General features: G+C 44.3%; 1 protein-coding gene across 1 annotated transcript in view; it reads right to left on the bottom strand.

Annotated features, from left to right (window-relative positions):
- LOC139537936 (neurobeachin-like) overlaps nucleotides 1–21,590 on the bottom strand; it is a 314,233-nt gene extending 292,643 nt beyond the window's left edge. Inside the window, exon 1 of the mRNA XM_071339839.1 lies at nucleotides 21,045–21,590. Within this exon, the coding sequence (XP_071195940.1) occupies nucleotides 21,045–21,323 (279 nt within the window). The 5' untranslated portion in view covers nucleotides 21,324–21,590. The remainder of the gene's footprint in view (nucleotides 1–21,044) is intronic.
- Nucleotides 21,591–22,051: the final 461 nt, after the last annotated feature.

Raw genomic sequence — 22,051 nt, 5'->3', positions numbered from 1 at the left:
CAGGGACCAAGAGACTGAAAAACAGCTTCTATCTCAAGGCCATCAGACTGTTAAACAGCCATCACTAGCACATTAGAGGCTGCTGCCTTATATACATAGACTTGAAATCACTGGCCACATTAATAAATAAATGGAACACTAGTAACTTAACTAATAATAATAATATTTAGAATGTTTACATAATGTTTACATATCTTGCATTACTCATCTCAAATGTATATACTGTATTCTATTCTAATAAGATGGCACCGGAGAAGATGGCAGACGTTTTTTGTGTTTATCTGCGTTGTTTGTAACTTGTTTTTGTACATATTGTTGCCGTCTTTTATGACCAACTAGCAGAATCCTATTATTCCTTTCACGACTCTGACGAGCCCGACACGAAGGATATACTGCTTCCTTCGAGAACAGGCCCAGATCCCCGTGATCTGCGTGAAGAGGAGGCAGAGAAAGAGGGGCCAAAGGGCGTGATGCCTTCTGTGAATTCGTAGGCGATCGAACAAAACCCCCACTTCCCTCCATTCTATTAGCAAACGTGCCATCTTTGACAATAAAATCAACGAGTTACGTGGAAGATTAAACTCCCAGCGGGACATTAAAAACTTTTACATCTTATGTTTCACGGAGTCGTGGCTGAACGAATAATAGCTGGTACACGATATCTAAGGAGATATCAAGCTATTGCTCACCTGAGGTAGAGCATCTCATGAAATGCTGTAGACCACACTACCTACCGAGAGAGTTCTCATCTGTATTCTATGTAGCTGTTTACTGTTTACATAACACCACAGTCAGAGGCTGGTGGCTGCCGGGGACTTCAAGGAAACTTAAATCCGTTTAACCAAATTTCGATCAACATGTTAAATGTGCAACCACCTAAACTCCATGCACAGAGAAGCATACAAAGCTCTCCCTCGCCCTCCATTTGGCAAATCTGACGATAATTCCATCCTCCTGATTCCTGCTTACAAGCAAAAATTAAAGCAGGAAGCACAAGTGACTAGATCAATAAGAAAGTGGTCAGATGAAACAGGACTAAACCACAGGACTGGAATATGTTCCGGGATTCCTCCGATGGCATTGAGGAGTACACCACATCAGTCACTGGCTTCATCAATAAGTGCATCGATGACGTCGTCCCCACAGCGATAGTATGTACATACCCCAACCAGAAGCCATGGATTACAGGCAGCATCTGCACTAAACTAAAGGCTAGAGCTGCCTCTTTCAAGGAGCGGAAGCTTATAAGAAATCCCACGAACCATCAAACAGGCCAAGCGTCAATACAGGACTAAGATTGAATCGTACTACACCGGCTCTAACGCTCGTCAGATGTGGCAGGGCTTGCAAACCATTACAGACTACAAAGGGAAGCACAGCCGAGAGCTTCCCATTGACACGAGCCGACCAGACGAGCTGAACTACTTCAATGCTCTCTTCGAGGCAAATAACACTGAAACATGCATGAGAGCACCAGCTGTTCCGGAAGACTGTGTGATCACGCTCTCCGCAGCCGATGTGAGTAAAACCTTTAAACAGGTCAACATTCACAAGGCCTCGGGCCAGACAGATTACCAGGACGTGTACTCCGAGCATGTGCTGACCAACTGGCAAGTGTCTTCAATTACATTTTCATCCTCTCCCTGTCCAAGTCTGTAATACCAACATGTTTCAAGCACACCACCATAGTGCCTGTGCCCAAGAACACTTAGGTAACCTGCCTAAACGACTACCGCCCCGTGGCACTCACGTCTGTAGCCATGAAGTGCTTTGAAAGACTGGTCATGGCTCACATCAACACCATCATCCCATGCATGAGAGGATCATTACCTTTAGACAGGTCAACATTCACAAGGCCGCAGGGCCAGACGGATTACCAGGACGTGTACTGCGAGCATGCGCTGACCAACTGGCAAGTGTTTTCACTGACATTTTCAACCTGTCCCTGTCCGAGTCTGTAATACCAACATGTTTCAAGCAGACCACCATAGTCCCTGTGCCCAAGAACACTAAGGTAACCTGTCTAAATGACTACTGACCCGTAGAACTCACGTCGGTAGCCATGAAGTGCTTTGAAAGGCTGGTCATGGCTCACATCAACACCATTATCCCAGAAACCCGAGACCCACTCCAATTTGCATACCGCCCTAACAGATCGACAGATGACGCAATCTCTATTGCACTCCACACTGCCCTTTTCCACCTGGACAAGAGGAACACCTACGTGAGAACGCTTTTCATTGACTACAGCTCAGCATTCAACACCATTGTGTCCTCAAAGCTCATCAATAAGCTAAGGACCCTGGGACTAAACACCTCCCTCTGCAACTGGATCCTGGACTTCCTGACGGGCCACCCCCAGGTGGTGAGGATAGGTAGCAACACATCCGCCACGCTGATCCTCAACACAGGGGCCCCCCAGGTGTGTGTTCTCAATCCCCTCCTGTACTCCCTGTTCACTCATGACTGCACGGCCAAACACGACTCCAACACCATCATTAAATTTGCAATGGTAGGCCTGATCACCGACAACGAAGAGACAGCCTATAGGGAGGTCAGAGACCTGGCCGTGTGATGCCAGGACAACAACCTCTCCCTCAACGTGATCAAGACGAAGGAGATGATTGTGGACTACAGGAAAAAGAGGACCGAGCACGCCCCCATTCTCACCGACGGGGCTGCAGTGTCCACATCACCAACAAACTAACATAGTCCAAACACACCAAGACAGTCGTGAAGAGGGCACGACAAAACCTATTCGCCCTCAGGACACTGAAAAGACTTGGCATGGGTCCTCAGATCCTCAAAAGGTTCTACAGCTGCACCATCGAGAGCATCCTGACTGGTTGCATCACTGCCTGGTATGGCAACTGCTCGGCCTCTGACAGCAAGGCAGTACAGAGGGTAGTGAGAACGGCGGGGTACATCACTGGGGCCAAGCTTCCTGCCGTCCAGGACCTCTATACCAGGCGGTGTCAGAGGAAGCCCCTAAAAATTGTCAACGACTACAGCATGGCAAGCGGTACCGGAGCACCAAGTCTAGGTCGAAGAGGCTTCTAAACAGCTTCTACCCCCAAGCTATAAGACTCCTGAACATCTAGTCAAATGGCTACCCAGAGTATTTGCATTGCAACCCCTCCTCTCTACACCACTGCTACTCTCTGTTGATACCATCTATGCAGTCACTTTAATTAACTCTACCTTAATGTACATACTACCTCAACTAACCGGTGTCCCCGCACATTGACTCTGTACCGGCACCCCCCTCTATATATTGTTATTTTACTGCTGCTCTTTGATTACTTGTTACTTTTCTCTCTTATCTGTATTTTTTGGAAACTGCATTGTTGGTTAAGGGCCTTGTTAGCATTTCACAGACCTGTTGTATTCGGCGCATGTCAAATTATATTCTACTGTAACTCAGTCTATGCCGCTCTGACATCACTCTTCCATATATTTATATATTCTTAATTCCATTCCTTACTTAGATGTGTGTGTATTAGGTAGTTGTTGTGTAATTTGTTAAATATTACTTGTTAGATATTACTGCACTGTCTGAGCTAGAAACACAAGCATTTCGCTACATCCGCAATCTGCTAAACACGTGTATGTGACCAATAAAATTTGATTTTAAGAATCATTAGTGCTGACTCAGTGTGTGTTGGCTGTATTCATTGTGCTGACTAAGATTGTGCCTCAGTATTGTGACCTTGGTGATTTTGGAATGTTTGAGGAGACATCCTCACTAGAGAGAAAGAGAGAGAGACAGACAGAGAGAGAGACAGACAGACATAGATAGACATTGAGAGAGAGAGAGAGAGAGAGAGACAGAGAGAGACAGACATAGAGAGACATTGAGAGAGAGAGACATTGAGAGAGAGAGACAGAGAGAGAGACAGAGACAGAGAGAGACAGAGAGACAGAGAGAGAGACAGAGACAGAGAGAGACAGAGACAGAGAGAGAGAGAGAGAGAGAGAGACAGAGAGAGAGACAGAGACAAAGAGACAGACAGAGAGAGAGACAGAGAGAGAGACAGAGAGAGAGAGAGACAGAGACAGAGACAGAGACAGAGACAGAGACAGAGACAGAGACAGAGACAGAGACAGAGACAGAGAGAGAGAGAGAGAGAGAGAGAGAGAGAGAGAGAGAGAGAGAGAGAGAGAGAGAGAGAGAGAGAGAGAGAGAGAGAGAGAGAGAGAGAGAGAGGATAGTCGCTATGAAATAGAGAGAGAGAAAAAGAGACAGCGAGAGAAAGGAGGAAGAAGGAGAGAAAGACCTATTTGAGAATGGATGTTTCATCCACCAACTGGGCCAAGAAAATAATGTTCTGTTGTATTATTAATATGTGAAAAATGAAGAAAACATATACACATTACATGCCAATAGGGACAAATAACCTGTCTGATCCTGTCTTTCCCCATCAACACCCTCAGCCCTCTCTGTCTATGTTAGTCAGGATCAGACTGGACAGACAGGTTTTCCCCCATCAACACCCTCAGCCCTCTCTGTCTATGTTAGTCAGGATCAGACTGGACAGACAGGTTTTCCCCCATCAACACCCTCAGCCCTCTCTGTCTATGTTAGACAGGATCAGACTGGACAGACAGGTTTTCCCCATCAACACCCTCAGCCATCTCTGTCTATGTTAGGCAGGATTTGCAAATGAAAACAGAAATATCTATTTTACATAAGTATTCAATAAATGTTAGAATCACATTTGGCAGCGATTACAGCTGTGTGTCTTTCTGCGTAAATCTCGAAGAGCTTTGAAAACCTGGATTGTACAAAAGTTGCACATTCTTCTAGGATTTTCCCTGTGCTTTTGTTATCAGAAAACTCCCCAGTCCTGTCCAATGACAAGCATACCCATAACATGATGCAGCCACCACCATGCTTGAAAATTATGTGATGTGTTGGATTTGCCCCAAACATAATGCTTTGTATTCAGGACAAAAAGTGAATTTCTTTGACAGATTTTGTGCAGTTTTACTTTAGTGCCTTGTTGCAAACAGGATGCATGTTTTGGAATATTTTTATTCTGTACAGGCTTCCTTCTTTTCACTCTGTCAATGAGGTTCGTATTGTGGAGTAACTACACTGTTCTTGATCCATCCTCATGTCACATGTTACTCTGTAACTGTTTTAAAGTAACCATTGGCCTCATGGTGAAATCCCCCAGTGGTTTCCTTCCTCTCCAGCAACTGAGTTAGGAAGGACGCCTGTATCTTTGTAGTGACTGGGTGTATTGAAACACCATCCAAAGTGTAATTAATAACTTCATCATGCTCAAAGAGATATTCAATGTCTGCTTTAAAAAAAAGAAATCCCATCTACCAATAGGTGGTCTTCTTTGCGAGGCGTTGGAAAACCTCCCTGGTCTTTGTGTTTTAATCCATGTTTGAAATTCACTGCTCGACTGAGGGACTTTACAGACAGTACTATATGTGTGGGGTTACATAGATTAAGTGTTCATTTTTAAAAAATGACAAAGTCTAATAAATAAATAGTTCATCAGTCGTATGTACAGGATACACATGGTTTATATAACAATAATAAAAAAGAATATGAACATAAAGTAAATGTATCAGTAGAATAGAATAAACATGGTATCATCAGTAGAATAGAGACATGTATAGAGATATTTATATAGAGAAATAGAGAGAGAGGTCTCTTTATAAAGTAGCACCACAGCAGCATGACAACAGTTGGCATGGTGGAATGTTATAGCAACAGTATCCACATGGTTACCTAGACAACGCTGACGCTAGTACCCATCAATCCCCGTTACTCTCTGTGTGTGTGTGTGTGTGTGTGTGTGTGTGTGTGTGTGTGTGTGTGTGTGTGTGTGTGTGTGTGTGTGTGTGTGTGTGTGTGTGTGTGTGTGTGTGTGTGTGTGTGTGTGTGTGTTGCAATTTTTGCATCTGACTTATAAAAAGCCTCTCAAGAGTGTGTGTGAGTGAGAGAGAGAGAGAGCACATGATAGATATGGGAAGACACAGAGAGAAGGGAGGGAGGGAGGGAGGGAGGGAGGGAGGGAGGGAGGGAGGGAGGGAGGGAGGGAGGGAGGGAGGGAGGGAGGGAGGGAGGGAGGGAGGGGCGGTAAATAGCAGATATGAAGTAGAATGCCTGTGAACCACAGAACCAACCATCAACCACTGCTTGACCTTGAGACAGGAAATCTGCATTATAACACAGAAACACAAACGCTGAAACACACACAGCTGTGGAAGCCAGCCAGGACTGTTTGGACCAATCAGATTATAGAGTGAAATAGGGCACCTGCACCAATCCCTCCCCTGTCTAAATCTACACTCTGCTCTGGCCCCTGTCTAAATCTACACTCTGTTCTGGCCCCTGTCCCTCCCCTGTCTAAATCTACACTCTGCTCTGGCCCCTGTCTAAATCTACACTCTGTTCTGGCCCCTGTCCCTCCCCTGTCTAAATCTACACTCTGTTCTGGACCCTGTCCCTCCCCTGTCTAGATCTACACTCTGCTCTGGCCCCTGTCCCTCCCCTGTCTAAATCTACACTCGGTTCTGGCCCCTGTCCCTCCCCTGTCTAAATCTACACTCTGCTCTGGCCCCTGTCTAAATCTACACTCTTTTCTGGCCCCTGTCCCTCCCCTGTCTAAATCTACACTCTGTTCTGGCCCCTGTCCCTCCCCTGTCTAGATCTATACTCTGCTCTGGCCCCTGTCCCTCCCCTGTCTAAATCTACACTCGGTTCTGGCCCCTGTCCCTCCCCTGTCTAAATCTACACTCTGCTCTGGCCCCTGTCTAAATCTACACTCTGTTCTGGCCCCTGTCCCTCCCCTGTCTAGATCTACACTCTGTTCTGGCCCCTGTCCCTCCCCTGTCTAAATCTACACTCTGCTCTGGCCCCTGTCCCTCCCCTGTCTAAATCTACACTCGGTTCTGGCCCCTGGGTGCACTGTGGAGACCTAGCCCTTAGTAGAGATCAGCTAAGCTAACTGAAGCATTCAAACTAATGCACTGAGCTAAGCTAACTTTCTCCGTGTGTGTTTGGATGCCATACAAGCACAACCATTAAAAAACTGAAATTTCTTATAAATTAAAGTAACTGCAACATAATTCAAAGTAACTGCCATATAATTCAAAGTAACTGCCATATAATTCAAAGTAACTGCCATATAATTTAAAGTAACTGCCATATAATTCAAAGTAACTGCCATATAATTCAAAGTAACTGCCATATAATTTAAAGTAACTGCCATATAATTCAAAGTAACTGCCATATAATTCAAAGTAACTGCCATATAATTTAAAGTAACTGCCATATAATTCAAAGTAACTGCCATATAATTCAAAGTAACTGCCATATAATTTAAAGTAACTGTGGAAACTGTGTTTCCAGATTTCAATGAAAAATGACCTCTAAATACTTCCAAAATGAGTGAAATAGCTTTTCTTCCAAAATATAGTAACTATGTAAAAAAAAAAAATGCTTTTCTGTTTTGGAATGGTGTGATTCTACCACAACAACAGAACGGTTCTATGAAGAAATAGCAACGCTGTGATTTTCTCCAATTTATACATCGGCCATTATTAAAATATGAATTTACAGAATATTTGCTTTTAAAATGTGAGATTTTCACTGGACAATGACTTTAACCATGTCATACGTGCTTTCACTCTGATTATGTTGTGTGGATTAACAACAAACACACATCTATTCTATAGGCTGTATCCATGGAGACTATTCTATAGGCTGTATCCATGGAGACTATTCTATAGGCTGTATCTATAGAGACTATTCTATAGGCTGTATCCATGGAGACTATTCTATAGGCTGTATCCATAGAGACTATTCTATAGGCTGTATCCATGGAGCCTATTCTATAGGCTGTATCCATGGAGACTATTCTATAGGCTGTATCCATGGAGACTATTCTATAGGCTGTATCCATAGAGATTATTCTATAGGCTGTATCCATGGAGACTATTCTATAGGCTGTATCCATGGAGACTATTCTATAGGCTGTATCCATAGAGATTATTCTATAGGCTGTATCCATAGAGATTATTCTATAGGCTGTATCCATAGAGATTATTCTATAGGCTGTATCCATGGAGACTATTCTATAGGCTGTATCCATGGAGACTATTCTATAGGCTGTATCCATGGAGATTATTCTATAGGCTGTATCCATAGAGATTATTCTATAGGCTGTATCCATGGAGACTATTCTATAGGCTGTATCCATGGAGACTATTCTATAGGCTGTATCCATGGAGACTATTCTATAGGCTGTATCCATAGAGATTATTCTATAGGCTGTATCCATAAAGATTATTCTATAGGCTGTATCCATGGAGACTATTCTATCGGCTGTATCCATGGAGACTATCCTATAGGCTGTATCCATAGAGATTATTCTATAGGCTGTATCCATAGAGACTATTCTATAGGCTGTAACTCATTGCGACTATTCTATAGGCTGTATCCGTGGAGATTATTCTATAGGCTGTATCCATAGAGACTATTCTATAGGCTGTATCCATAGAGACTATTCTATAGGCTGTAACTCAAAGCGACTATTCTATAGGCTGTATCCATAGAGATTGTTCTATAGGCTGTATCCATAGAGACTGTTCTATAGGCTGTATCCATGGAGACTATTCTATAGGCTGTATCTATAGAGATTATTCTATAGGCTGTATCCATAGAGACTATTCTATAGGCTGTATCCATAGAGATTATTCTATAGGCTGTATCCATGGATATTATTCTATAGGCTGTATCCATAGAGACTATTCTATAGGCTGTATCCATAGAGACTATTCTATAGGCTGTATCCATGGAGACTATTCTATAGGCTGTATCCATAGAGACTATTCTATAGGCTGTATCCATGGAGACTATTCTATAGGCTGTATCCATAGAGATTATTCTACAGGCTGTATCCATGGAGACTATTCTATAGGCTGTATCCATGGAGACTATTCTATAGGCTGTATCCATGGAGACTATTCTATAGGCTGTATCCATAGAGATTATTCTATAGGCTGTATCCATGGAGACTATTCTATAGGCTGTATCCATGGAGACTATTCTATAGGCTGTATCCATAGAGATTATTCTATAGGCTGTATACATGGAGATTATTCTATAGGCTGTATCCATGGAGACTATTCTATAGGCTGTATCCATAGAGACTATTCTATAGGCTGTATCCATGGAGACTATTCTATAGGCTGTATTCATAGAGATTATTCTATAGGCTGTATCCATAGAGACTATTCTATAAGCTATATTCTATAGGCTGTATCCATAGAGACTATTCTATAGGCTGTATCCATAGAGATTATTCTATAGGCTGTATCCATAGAGACTATTCTATAGGCTGTATCCATAGAGACTATTCTATAGGCTGTATTCATAGAGACTATTCTATAGGCTGTATCCATGGAGACTATTCTATAGGCTGTATTCATAGAGATTATTCTATAGGCTGTATCCATAGAGACTATTCTATAGGCTATATTCTATAGGCTGTATCCATAGAGATTATTCTATAGGCTGTATCCATAGAGACTATTCTATAGGCTGTATCCATAGAGACTATTCTATAGGCTGTATCCATAGAGACTATTCTATAGGCTGTATCCATGGAGACTATTCTATAGGCTGTATCCATAGAGATTATTCTATAGGCTGTATCCATGGAGACTATTCTATAGGCTGTATCCATAGAGACTATTCTATAGGCTGTATCCATAGAGACTATTCTATAGGCTGTATCCATAGAGATTATTCTATAGGCTGTATCCATAGAGACTATTCTATAGGCTGTATCCATAGAGACTATTCTACAGGCTGTATCCATAGAGACTATTCTATAGGCTGTATCCATAGAGACTATTCTATAGGCTATATTCTATAGGCTGTATCCATAGAGACTATTATATAGGCTATATTCTATAGGCTGTATTCATAGAGACTATTCTATAGGCTATATTCTATAGGCTGTATCCATAGAGACTATTCTACAGGCTGTATCCATAGAGACTATTCTATAGGCTGTATCCATAGAGACTATTCTATAGGCTATATTCTATAGGCTGTATCCATAGAGACTATTCTACAGGCTGTATCCATGGAGACTATTCTATAGGCTGTATTCATAGAGATTATTCTATAGGCTGTATTCATAGAGACTATTCTATAGGCTGTATTCATAGAGACTATTCTATAGGCTGTAACTCATAGAGACTATTCTATAGGCTGTATCCATAGAGATTATTCTATAGGCTGTATCCATAGAGATTATTCTATAGGCTGTATCCATAGAGACTATTCTATAGGCTGTATCCATGGAGACTATTCTATAGGCTGTATCCATGGAGACTATTCTATAGGCTGTATCCATAGAGATTATTCTATAGGCTGTATCCATAGAGACTATTCTATAGGCTGTATCCATAGAGACTATTCTATAGGCTGTATCCATGGAGACTATTCTATAGGCTGTATCCATGGAGACTATTCTATAGGCTGTATCCATAGAGATTATTCTATAGGCTGTATTCATGGAGACTATTCTATCGGCTGTATCCATGGAGACTATTCTATAGGCTGTATCCATAGAGATTATTCTATAGGCTGTATCCATAGAGACTTTTCTATCGGCTGTATCCATGGAGACTATTCTATAGGCTATAACTCATAACGACTATTCTATAGGCTGTATCCATGGAGACTATTCTATAGGCTGTATCCATAGAGACTATTCTATCGGCTGTATCCATGGAGACTATTCTATAGGCTGTATCCATAGAGATTATTCTATAGGCTGTATTCATAGAGACTATTCTATAGGCTGTATCCATAGAGATTATTCTATAGGCTGTATCCATGGAGACTATTCTATAGGCTGTATCCATGGAGACTATTCTATAGGCTGTATCCATGGAGACTATTCTATAGGCTGTATCCATGGAGACTATTCTATAGGCTGTATCCATGGAGACTATTCTATAGGCTGTATCCATGGAGACTATTCTATAGGCTGTATCCATAGAGATTATTCTATAGGCTGTATCCATGGAGACTATTCTATAGGCTGTAACTCATTGCAACTATTCTATAGGCTGTATCCATGGAGACTATTCTATAGGCTGTATCCATGGAGATTATTCTATAGGCTGTATCCATAGAGACTATTCTATAGGCTGTATCCATAGAGACTATTCTATAGGCTGTATCCATGGAGACTATTCTATAGGCTGTATCCATGGAGACTATTCTATAGGCTGTATCCATGGAGACTATTCTATAGGCTGTATCCATAGAGACTATTCTATCGGCTGTACCCATAGAGATTATTCTATAGGCTGTATCCATGGAGACTATTCTATAGGCTGTATTTCATAGCGACTATTCTATAGGCTGTATCCATAGCGACTATTCTATAGGCTGTATCCATGGAGACTATTCTATAGGCTGTATCCATGGAGACTATTCTATAGGCTGTATCCATAGCGACTATTCTATAGGCTGTATCCATGGAGACTATTCTATAGGCTGTATCCATGGAGACTATTCTATAGGCTGTATCCATAGAGACTATTCTATAGGCTGTATCCATGGAGACTATTCTATAGGCTGTATCCATGGAGACTATTCTATCGGCTGTATCCATAGACACTATTCTATAGGCTGTATCCATGGAGACTATTCTATAGGCTGTATCCATGGAGACTATTCTATAGGCTGTATCCATAGAGATTATTCTATAGGCTGTATCCATAGAGATTATTCTATAGGCTGTATCCATGGAGACTATTCTATAGGTTGTATTCATAGCGACTATTCTATCGGCTGTATTTCTATGCTTAAAACCGACAGCGAGACATCCATCACCCCTCTTTAGACAATAGATTGACTGGCCTATTCATCACTTTCCTTCCTCTATATATCTATACATCCATCACCCATCTTTAGACAATAGATTGACTGGCCTATTCATCACTTTCCTTCCTCTATATATCTATACATCCATCACCCCTCTTTAGACAATAGATTGACTGGCCAATTCATCACTTTCCTTCCTCTATATATCTATACATCCATCACCCCTCTTTAGACAATAGATTGACTGGCCTATTCATCACTTTCCTTCCTCCATCCCTCCTCGGTCCCTCCATCCATCAACCCATACATATATCCCTCTATACATCCATCCATACATAAATATCCCATCCATCCCTCCATCCAACCCTCCATCCTCCTCCCAGCTGCCCACTGCTCGGAGGCTAGGAAACACTGTCACCACCGATAAACCCACTATAATTGAGAATATCAATAAGCATTTCTCTACGGCTGGCCATGCTTTCCACCTGGCTACCCCTACCCCGGTCAACTGCCCGGCACCCTCCACAGCAACCCGCCAAAGCCCCCACCATTTCTCCTTCACCCAAATCCAGATAGCTGATGTTCTGAAAGAGCTGCAAAATCTGGACCCTCTCTTTCTAAATTATCTGCCGAAATTGTTGCAACCTCTATTACTAGCCTGTTCAACCTCTCGTGTCGTCTGAGATCCCCAAAGATTGGAAAGCTGCCGCGGTCATCCCCCTCTTCAAAGGGGGAGACACTCTAGACCCAAACTGCTACAGACCTATATCTATCCTACCCTGCCTTTCTAAGGTCTTCAAAAGCCAAGTTAACAAACAGATTACCGAACATTTCGAATCCCACCGTACCTTCTCCACTATGCAATCTGGTTTCCGAGCTGGACATGGGTGCACCTCAGCCACGCTCAAGGTCCTAAACGATATCATAACCGCCATCGATAAAAGACATTACTGTGCAGCCGTATTCATCGACCTGGCCAAGGCTTTCGACTCTGTCAATCACAACATTCTTATTGGCAGACTCGACAGCCTTGGTTTCTCAAATGATTGCCTCGCCTGGTTCACCAACTACTTCTCTGATAGAGTTCAGTGTGTCAAATCAGAGGGCCTGTTGTCCGGACCTCTGGCTGTTTCTATGGGGGTGCCACAGGGTTCAATTCTCGGGCCGACTCTCTTCTCTGTATACATCAATGATGTCGCTCTTGCTGCGGGTGATTCTCTGATACACCTCTACGCAGACGACACCATTCTGTATACTTCTGGTCCTCTCTTTGGACACTGTGTTAACAAACCTCCAAACGAGCTTCAACGCCATACAACACTCCTTCCGTGGCCTCCAATTGCTCTTAAATACAAATAAAACTAAATGCATGCTCTTCAACCGATCGCTGCCTGCACCTGCCCGCCTCCCGTCCAACATCACTACTCTGGACGGCTCTGACTTTACGTGGACAACTACAAATACCTAGGTGTCTGGTTAGACTGTAAACTCTCCGTCCAGACTTACATTAAGCATCTCCAATCCAAAATTAAATCTAGAATTGGCTTCCTATTCCGCAACAAAGCATCCTTCACTCATGCTGCCAAACATACCCTTGTAAAACTGACCATCCTACCGATCCTCAACTTTGGTGATGTCATCTATAAAATAGCCTCCAACACTCTACTCAACAAATTGGATGCAGTCTATCACAGTGCCATCCGTTTTGTCACCAAAGCCCCATACACTACCCACCATTGCGACCTGTACGCTCTCGTTGGTTGGCCCTCGCTTCATATTCGTCGCCAAACCCACTGGCTCCAGGTCATCTATATGTCTCTGCTAGGTAAAGCCCCGCCTTATCTCAGCTCACTGGTCACCATAGCAGCACCCACCCGTAGCACGCGCTCCAGCAGGTATATCTCACTGGTCACCCCCAAAGCCAAATCCTCCGTTGGCCGCCTCTCCTTCCAGTTCTCTTCTGCCAATGACTGGAACGAACTGCAAAAATCTCTGAAACTGGAAACACTTATCTCCCTCACTAGCTTTAAGCACCAGCTGTCAGAGCAGCTCACAGATCACTGCACCTGTACATAGCCTATCTATAATTTAGCCCAAACAACTACCTCTTCCCCTACTGTATTTATTTATTTATTTATTTTGCACCCCATTATTTCTATCTCTACTTTGCACATTCTTCCACTGCAAATCTACCATTCCAGTGTTTTACTTGCTATATTGTATTTACCTCGCCACCATGGCCTTTTTTGTGCCTTTACCTCCCTTATCTCACCTCATTTGCTCACATTGTATATAGACTTATTTTTCACTGTATTATTGACTGTATGTTTGTTTTACTCCATGTGTAACTCTGTGTTGTTGTATGTGTTGAACTGCTTTGCTTTATCTTGGCCAGGTCGCCTAGCCTACCTGGTTAAATAAAGGTGAAATAAAAATGTAAAAAATTTATATATCTATCCATCCCTCCCTCCATCTCTCCCTCCCTCCCTCTTTCCATCCATCTATCTCTCCCTCCCTCTTTCCCTCCCTCCATCCATCCCTCCCTCTTTCCCTCCCTCCATCCATCCCTCCCTCTTTCCATCCATCCCTCCCTCCCTCTTTCCATCCATCCCTCCCTCCCTCTTTCCATCCATCTATCCATCCCTCCCTCTTTCCATCCATCTCTCCCTCCCTCTTTCCCTCCCTCCATCCATCCCTCCCTCTTTCCATCCATCTATCCCTCCCTCTTTCCCTCCCTCCATCCATCCCTCCCTCTTTCCATCCATCTATCCCTCCCTCCCTCCCTCTTTCCATCCATCTATCCCTCCCTCCCCTCCCTCCATCCATCCCTCCCTCTTTCCATCCATCTATCCCTCCCTCCCTCCCTCTTTCCATCCATCTATCCCTCCCTCCCTCTTTCCATCCATCTATCCCTCCCTCCCTCCCTCTTTCCATCCATCTATCCCTCCCTCCCTATTTCCATCCATCTATCCCTCCCTCCCTCCCTCTTTCCATCCATATATCCCTCCCTCCCTCCCTCTTTCCATCCATCTATCCCTCCCTCCCTATTTCCATCCATATATCCCTCCCTCCATACATCTATCCCTCCCTCCCTCTTTCCATCCATCTATCCCTCCCTCCCTCCCTCTTTCCATCCATCTATCCCTCCCTCCCTATTTCCATCCATATATCCCTCCCTCCATACATCTATCCCTCCCTCCCTCTTTCCATCCATCTATCCCTCCCTCCCTCCCTCTTTCCATCCATCTATCCCTCCCTCCCTATTTCCATCCATCTATCCCTCCCTCCCTCCCTCCCTATTTCCATTCATCTCTCCCTCCCTCCCTCCCTCCATCCATCCCTCATCAATACCACCGTGGTGTGCTGAATGTCTCGCTGCGGTCTCTACGGAACGACTAGGCTGAATAATGGATCAGCTATCCCAGCCGCAGAGGACCGTGTTGGGCCAACAAAACACCACAGACGATCCCTGGCTGTCAGACTACCAGCTCCTTTAATTAAGGCTATATTATTCCAGACACTCCTGACCGCCGAGGAGACGAGACCGGAGGAAAGGCCTGAAGCACTAAGGTTCATTCCAATAAGCTGGTTGGTGTCTACGCGCTCTCTTTCTCTATCAATTTAAAAAGCTTTCAAAATGTTTCATTGTCATGGCAAACACACTGCTCTCTCTCTCTCTCAAAAAAACCGAGGGGGCATAACCATTGTGCTTAATTCTATGTTTAAAAAAAAAAAAACATGTCTATTTTTCTGCATATCTAAGCATACCTCTTGATCTGTCTGTCATTTTCCTGACTGACTGTTCTTTTTTTTATAATGAAATAAATATTCTTCTCTGCATCTCTACTAAAATCTGGGTGAAAGATTGAAAGGAATATGAGAGTCTTTATTCAGTACATTTAGTTATTGCTTGGTCTTTTAAAGTCGACCAGCCTTTCCAGAAGGCATGCCAGCTAAGATAATTAGACTATCTGATATCCTGAAAATGGCTCCTTGGTACCTAGATATGAGGACGGGAGATTGGGGACCTATCTGGGCTAGCTAAAGACTACTTCATAAAATTGCTAGGTGGCTAGTGGTATTACAGAGAACAAAAAAACCATTTTTTTAAAGAATTGTTATGATTATTTATATGATCTCTGTCTCTCAAAGGGGCTTTATTGTCATGGGAAACATATGTTAACATTGCCAAAGCAAGTGAGGTAGATCATTTTTATTGTTCATTTCACTTTTGCATATTAACAGTAAACATTTAACATAGAAGTTTCAAAAGAATAAAGACATTACAAATGTCATATTATGTCTATATACAGTGTTGTAACGATGAACAAATAGTTAATGTACAAAAAGGAAAATAAATAAGCATAAATATGGGTTGAATTTACAATGGTGTTTGTTCTTCACTGGTTTCCCTTTTCTTGTGGCAACAGGTCACAAATCTTGCTGCTGTGATGTCACACTGGTATTTCACCCAGTAGTTTTTGGAGTTTATCAAAATCAGGTTTGTTTTTGAATTCTTTATGGATCTGTGTAATCTGAGGGAAATATGTGTCTCTAATATGGTCATACATTTGGCAGGAGGTTAGGAAGTGCAGCTCAGTTTCCACCTCATTTTGTGGGCAGTGTGCACATAGCCTGTCTTCTCTTGAGAGCCAGGTCTGCCTACGGCGGCCTTTCTCAATAGCAAGGCTATGCTCACTGAGTCTGTACATAGTCAAAGCTTTCCTTAAGTTTGGGTCAGTCACAGTGGTCACGTATTCTCTCTCTTTTCGTCTCTCTCTGCTCGGAAATTGCCCCAAGAAACTAAATCTCAGGTCAGTGTTTCTTGTCTCCAGTCTAAAAAATTAATTAATATGAATTAATATTTGAGGTGAGTAAGATGGAAGCTGATGCTAGATGTGTGCTTTGACCTGTGTATGTTCTAGCTAGCTCCTGGCCCATCCATCCATTTTGCCCTGCCCGCCTGCCTCTCTGCCCGCCTGCCTGCCTCTCTGCCTGCCCATCTGCCTGCCTCTCTGTCTGCCTGCCTGCCTCTCTACCTCTGTCTGCCTGCCTCTCTACCTCTGTCTGCCTGCCTGTCTGCCTGCCTGACTCTCTGTCTGCCTGCCTGACTCTCTGTCTGCCTGCCTGACTCATTGTCTGCCTGCCTGCCTGTCTGCTGTCTGCCTGCCTGCCTCTCTGTCTGCCTGCCTCTCTGTCTGCCTGCCTCTCTGTCTGCCTGTATGGATGCTGTATCTGCCTGACTTCCACAGGATCAGCTGCTGATTTCAGGTCACATAGCCACTGCAGCATCACCCCCCTCGCTCTCTCTTTCTCTCTCGTCCCCCGCTCCTCTCCTCCTCTCCCACATGCTTTTAAATGCATGGAGCTGTCCGCCTTCTTCCCTGCGAGACCAGACTACCATCTCTCCCCCTCCATCTTTCCTCCTCTCCTCTGTTCCGTTACAGGCGATGGTAAACTGTAAAAAGAAATGTGCGTGCAGCATCATCCCAAGGATGTAGCCTATTAGCTTGAGAATGGAATTTTATTTAACTAGGCAAGTCAGTTAAGAACAAATTCTTATTTACAATAAATGCCTACCCCCGGCCAAACCCTATCCCACACGACGCTGGGCCAATTGTGCACCACCCTTTGGGACGCTCAATTACGGCTGGTTGTGATACAGCCTGGAATCGAACCAGGGTCTGTAGTGACACCTCTAGCACTGAGATGCCGTGCCTTAGAGTGCTGCGGCCTATCGGGAACCCCTAGATATTGGTGGGAACCCATAACATGGGATGAAAACTTCACCGTGACGTTGAATACGATAAACCCAGATTCTGATTAAGGCCCTGACACCCAAATTACCCACAGCCAGGGGTAGATTTACGCTATTCACCAAAATGGACCCGGCAATTAGCAATAAGATTCTGATCCACTTTATCATAAGCATTTAGCCTAATTTGCCTTATCATTCTATCATTTTAGCCTATTCAATATAAAACCACGTTGTTGAGAGATATCGGCCTATTTAGGATCCTTTACAAAAACAGATCACAATTTAACAGCACTTCACATATTCTTATTTAAATTCAGAAAAGTATTACTTACATATCCCAACATTGAGATACAATGCTGGGATGTTATTCATCCCAGCATTGAGATGTGCATAGTCTCTTGAGGAACTCGTACACTGGTGCCTCGTTGAAGCTACAACAGGGTCAGAGTCCAACTTTAACATGTGATAACATTACAACAGAATAGATTAACTAAGCCACGCCTCCAGTCTTCTGATCTGATATTATATCTCTATAACCCAGCACCCAGAATCAATAACCCAGCATTAATAACCCAGAATCAATAACCCAGCACCCAGAATCAATAACCCAGCATTAATAACCCAGAATCAATAACCCAGCACCCAGAATCAATAACCCAGCATTAATAACCCAGAATCAATAACCCAGAATCAATAACCCATCACCAATAACCCAGCACCCAGAATCAATAACCCAGCATTAATAACCCAGAATCAATAACCCAGCATTAATAACCCAGAAGCAATAACCCAGCACCCAGAATCAATAACCCAGCATTAATAACCCAGAATCAATAACCCAGCACCCAGAATCAATAACCCAGCATTAATAACCCAGCATTAATAACCCAACACCAATAACCCAGCATCAATAACCCAGCATCAATAACCCAGCAGCAGGGTCAACCTAACAACCCAGCAGCAGGGTCAACCAAACAACCCAGCAGCAGGGTCAACCTAACAACCCAGCAGCAGGGTCAACCTAACAACCCAGCAGCAGGGTCAACCTAACAACCCAGCAGCAGGGTCAACCTAACAACCCAGCAGCAGGGTCAACCAAACAACCCAGCAGCAGGGTCAACCTAACAACCCAGCAGCAGGGTCAACCTAACAACCCAGCAGCAGGGTCAACCTAACAACCCAGCAGCAGGGTCAACCTAACAACCCAGCAGCAGGGTCAACCAAACAACCCAGCAGCAGGGTCAACCTAACAACCCAGCAGCAGGGTCAACCACACAACCCAGCAGCAGGGTCAACCTAACAACCCAGCAGCAGGGTCAACCTAACAACCCAGCAGCAGGGTCAACCTAACAACCCAGCAGCAGGGTCAACCTAACAACCCAGCAGCAGGGTCAACCTAACAACCCAGCAGCAGGGTCAACCAAACAACCCAGCAGCAGGGTCAACCTAACAACCCAGCAGCAGGGTCAACCTAACAACCCAGCAGCAGGGTCAACCTAACAACCCAGCAGCAGGGTCAACCTAACAACCCAGCAGCAGGGTCAACCAAACAACCCAGCAGCAGGGTCAACCTAACAACCCAGCAGCAGGGTCAACCACACAACCCAGCAGCAGGGTCAACCTAACAACCCAGCAGCAGGGTCAACCTAACAACCCAGCAGCAGGGTCAACCTAACAACCCAGCAGCAGGGTCAACCTAACAACCCAGCAGCAGGGTCAACCTAACAACCCAGCAGCAGGGTCAACCTAACAACCCAGCAGCAGGGTCAACCTAACAACCCAGCAGCAGGGTCAACCTAACAACCCAGCAGCAGGGTCAACCTAACAACCCAGCAGCAGGGTCAACCTAACAACCCAGCAGCAGGGTCAACCTAACAACCCAGCAGCAGGGTCAACCTAACAACCCAGCAGCAGGGTCAACCTAACAACCCAGCAGCAGGGTCAACCTAACAACCCAGCAGCAGGGTCAACCTAACAACCCAGCAGCAGGGTCAACCTAACAACCCAGCAGCAGGGTCAACCTAACAACCCAGCAGCAGGGTCAACCTAACAACCCAGCAGCAGGGTCAACCAAACAACCCAGCAGCAGGGTCAACCTAACAACCCAGCAGCAGGGTCAACCTAACAACCCAGCAGCAGGGTCAACCACACAACCCAGCTTTTTTTCAAGTGTAGCCTAAGAAACGTAGCCTATAGGCTAAAGGGATTCTTGCATAATGGGATGAAAACATCCCCTCACACACACAGTCCAGATACCCCTTGTCTAGGCTATAGGGCGCTATAGTGCATCTGAGATGTGCATTAAAACACATTTGTTTACAAAAACAGAAATCCCCTTTCGTTAAGTCCCAGCCGGGTTTAAAATCTCCCCTCTTTTCCAGAGCCTCGCTAGGTGATATTCAAACATAACTATATGAAGGTAGGGGATGGCATTTCCGCTAGCTTAGCACAGGTTACCCCATTCACGAAGAAGCAGGTGCACCTAGCCTATTGAATTGAAATGACGCCTATAGTAAAAGAAACATGCATAAGTAGTAGACACCATATTGGGCTTATAATAAGCTAAATATCCTGTTCAAAACAAAACTATAGCTTATCGGCTCATTCTTTCCTGGGTCACTCATTGGCTAGTTTTAGGCTACATATGGCGAAAACAATGCACGGAGCACAATGCTACTCGGGCCTTTGTTCAATCCCGTAGCCGGAAACAGAAGTACCATAAAATGTTAGGGTTGTCCTCGGTTGTGTGCCGAGTGCCGTGCAGTGTGCAGAGACAATGTAACGATTCGGCGTTTGTGTGTAACAGACACACTTGCAAATGATGTATCAATTTTGTATAATGTTTCATTGGCTTGTCAACGGGGTCAAGTTAATGTTTTCATTCGGGCTCAGCTGAAATTGTATATGGACGTACACACACACACATCTCCACTAAAGTTATTTCCGGCCACATATTTCCGAGTGTCGCCACATCCATACATAAATAGCCTTCACACAGAGAGAGACGGGCCATACTGTCAATAACCGCTGGATAACTACTACCCACTGCTCTGTTGCGAGGGGTCACACATCACATGCCTTGGTTTAGCTTCAAGCCTTTACAAATCACAGTCGTCGTCCGTCCCCCCCTCTATCTACCTCTCTACAGCGTTAATGATAATCCAGTCCCTCATTATCTCCACTGCATGATTGAAAAACGACACTAATCCTTCCACTGATCAGACATCATCTTGCCAAGCCTTAGCCACTACATAGATGAATAAACCAGGAGTTTCTACTGTTGCTACACACAGTGGCGTAGGGCGACAGCAGCGTAGCAACGTGCAGTGATTCTCCTAATGCTAGCCTATAGGACTAATGGATGAGCTACAGCGGCGACGCTTAACCTCGGCTATAACGGTTTCTACTTACCAGGTTGAGAACCGTTTCGACGATGTCCCGGTTGCTAACCTCTCCAACCTGAATAAGACCCACCAGCACCGCGAATTTCATTTGGATATTCCTGATTGGCACGGCGGGGTTGATCACCCCGGACTGGAGCACCATAGAACCGGTTCCAGAGACCATCCTGTCCCCGATGGGAGCCGAACCAGCGCCCGTGACGACCTGCGGCTGGCCGGGGCCCGGGGGATGAGCGGCTTGGTCTGGATCTGATAGTGGAGGTGCAGTAGCCGGCTTCTCGCTCGACATTTCCCCTTTAGAGACGGGAGATGCGGCCGCTGAGGTCTCTCTCTCTCACACACCTGCTCTAGACCACAACTCTCTGTCGTTCCGCTGCTAAAACAAATATATAGTAAAATACGGGGAAAGGGGGGGATTATAAGGAGTATGAAATTACAAAAGAAACGATCAATTATCCTCTCCTCTTCTTCGATGGTGCGAAGGAATGGATAAATAAAAGACGCGTTATCTCTATGCTCGGCAGAACGGTACCCTCTCTGTCGTATCGCCTCCTCTGTCTCTCTCTCTGTCTCTCTCTCTGGGAAGCTGCAGTGAGTGGTGGTCGTCGTCATGACGCCATGTTGACGCCCCCTGGCTGCGTATTGGCGCGCTCGCAACGCCTGCGCACTGGAGAGCTCAGCAGGCTGCGCTCATGCAATCATGTAGAAGAGACGGTGCATTCGGAAAGTATTCAGACCCCTTCCCTTTTTACACATTTTGTTACGTTACAGCCTTATTCTATAATTAATATCATTTTCCCCCTTATCAATCTACACACAATAGCCCATAATGACAAAGTGAAAACAGGTTTTTAGCAATTTTTACAAATGAATAATAAAAATAATAAAAAAATACCTTATTTACATAAGTATTCAGACACTTTGCTATGAGATTCGAAATTGAGCTCAGTTGCATCCTGTTTCCATTGATCATCCTTGAAATGTTTCTACAACTTGATCAGAGTCCACTTGTGGTAA

Source organism: Salvelinus alpinus, chromosome 13 (assembly GCF_045679555.1).
Source record: "Salvelinus alpinus chromosome 13, SLU_Salpinus.1, whole genome shotgun sequence".
Classification (NCBI taxonomy): Eukaryota; Metazoa; Chordata; class Actinopteri; order Salmoniformes; family Salmonidae; genus Salvelinus; species Salvelinus alpinus.
Note: the sequence above shows the minus strand (reverse complement) of the source record. Positions and strands in the feature narration are given on the sequence as shown.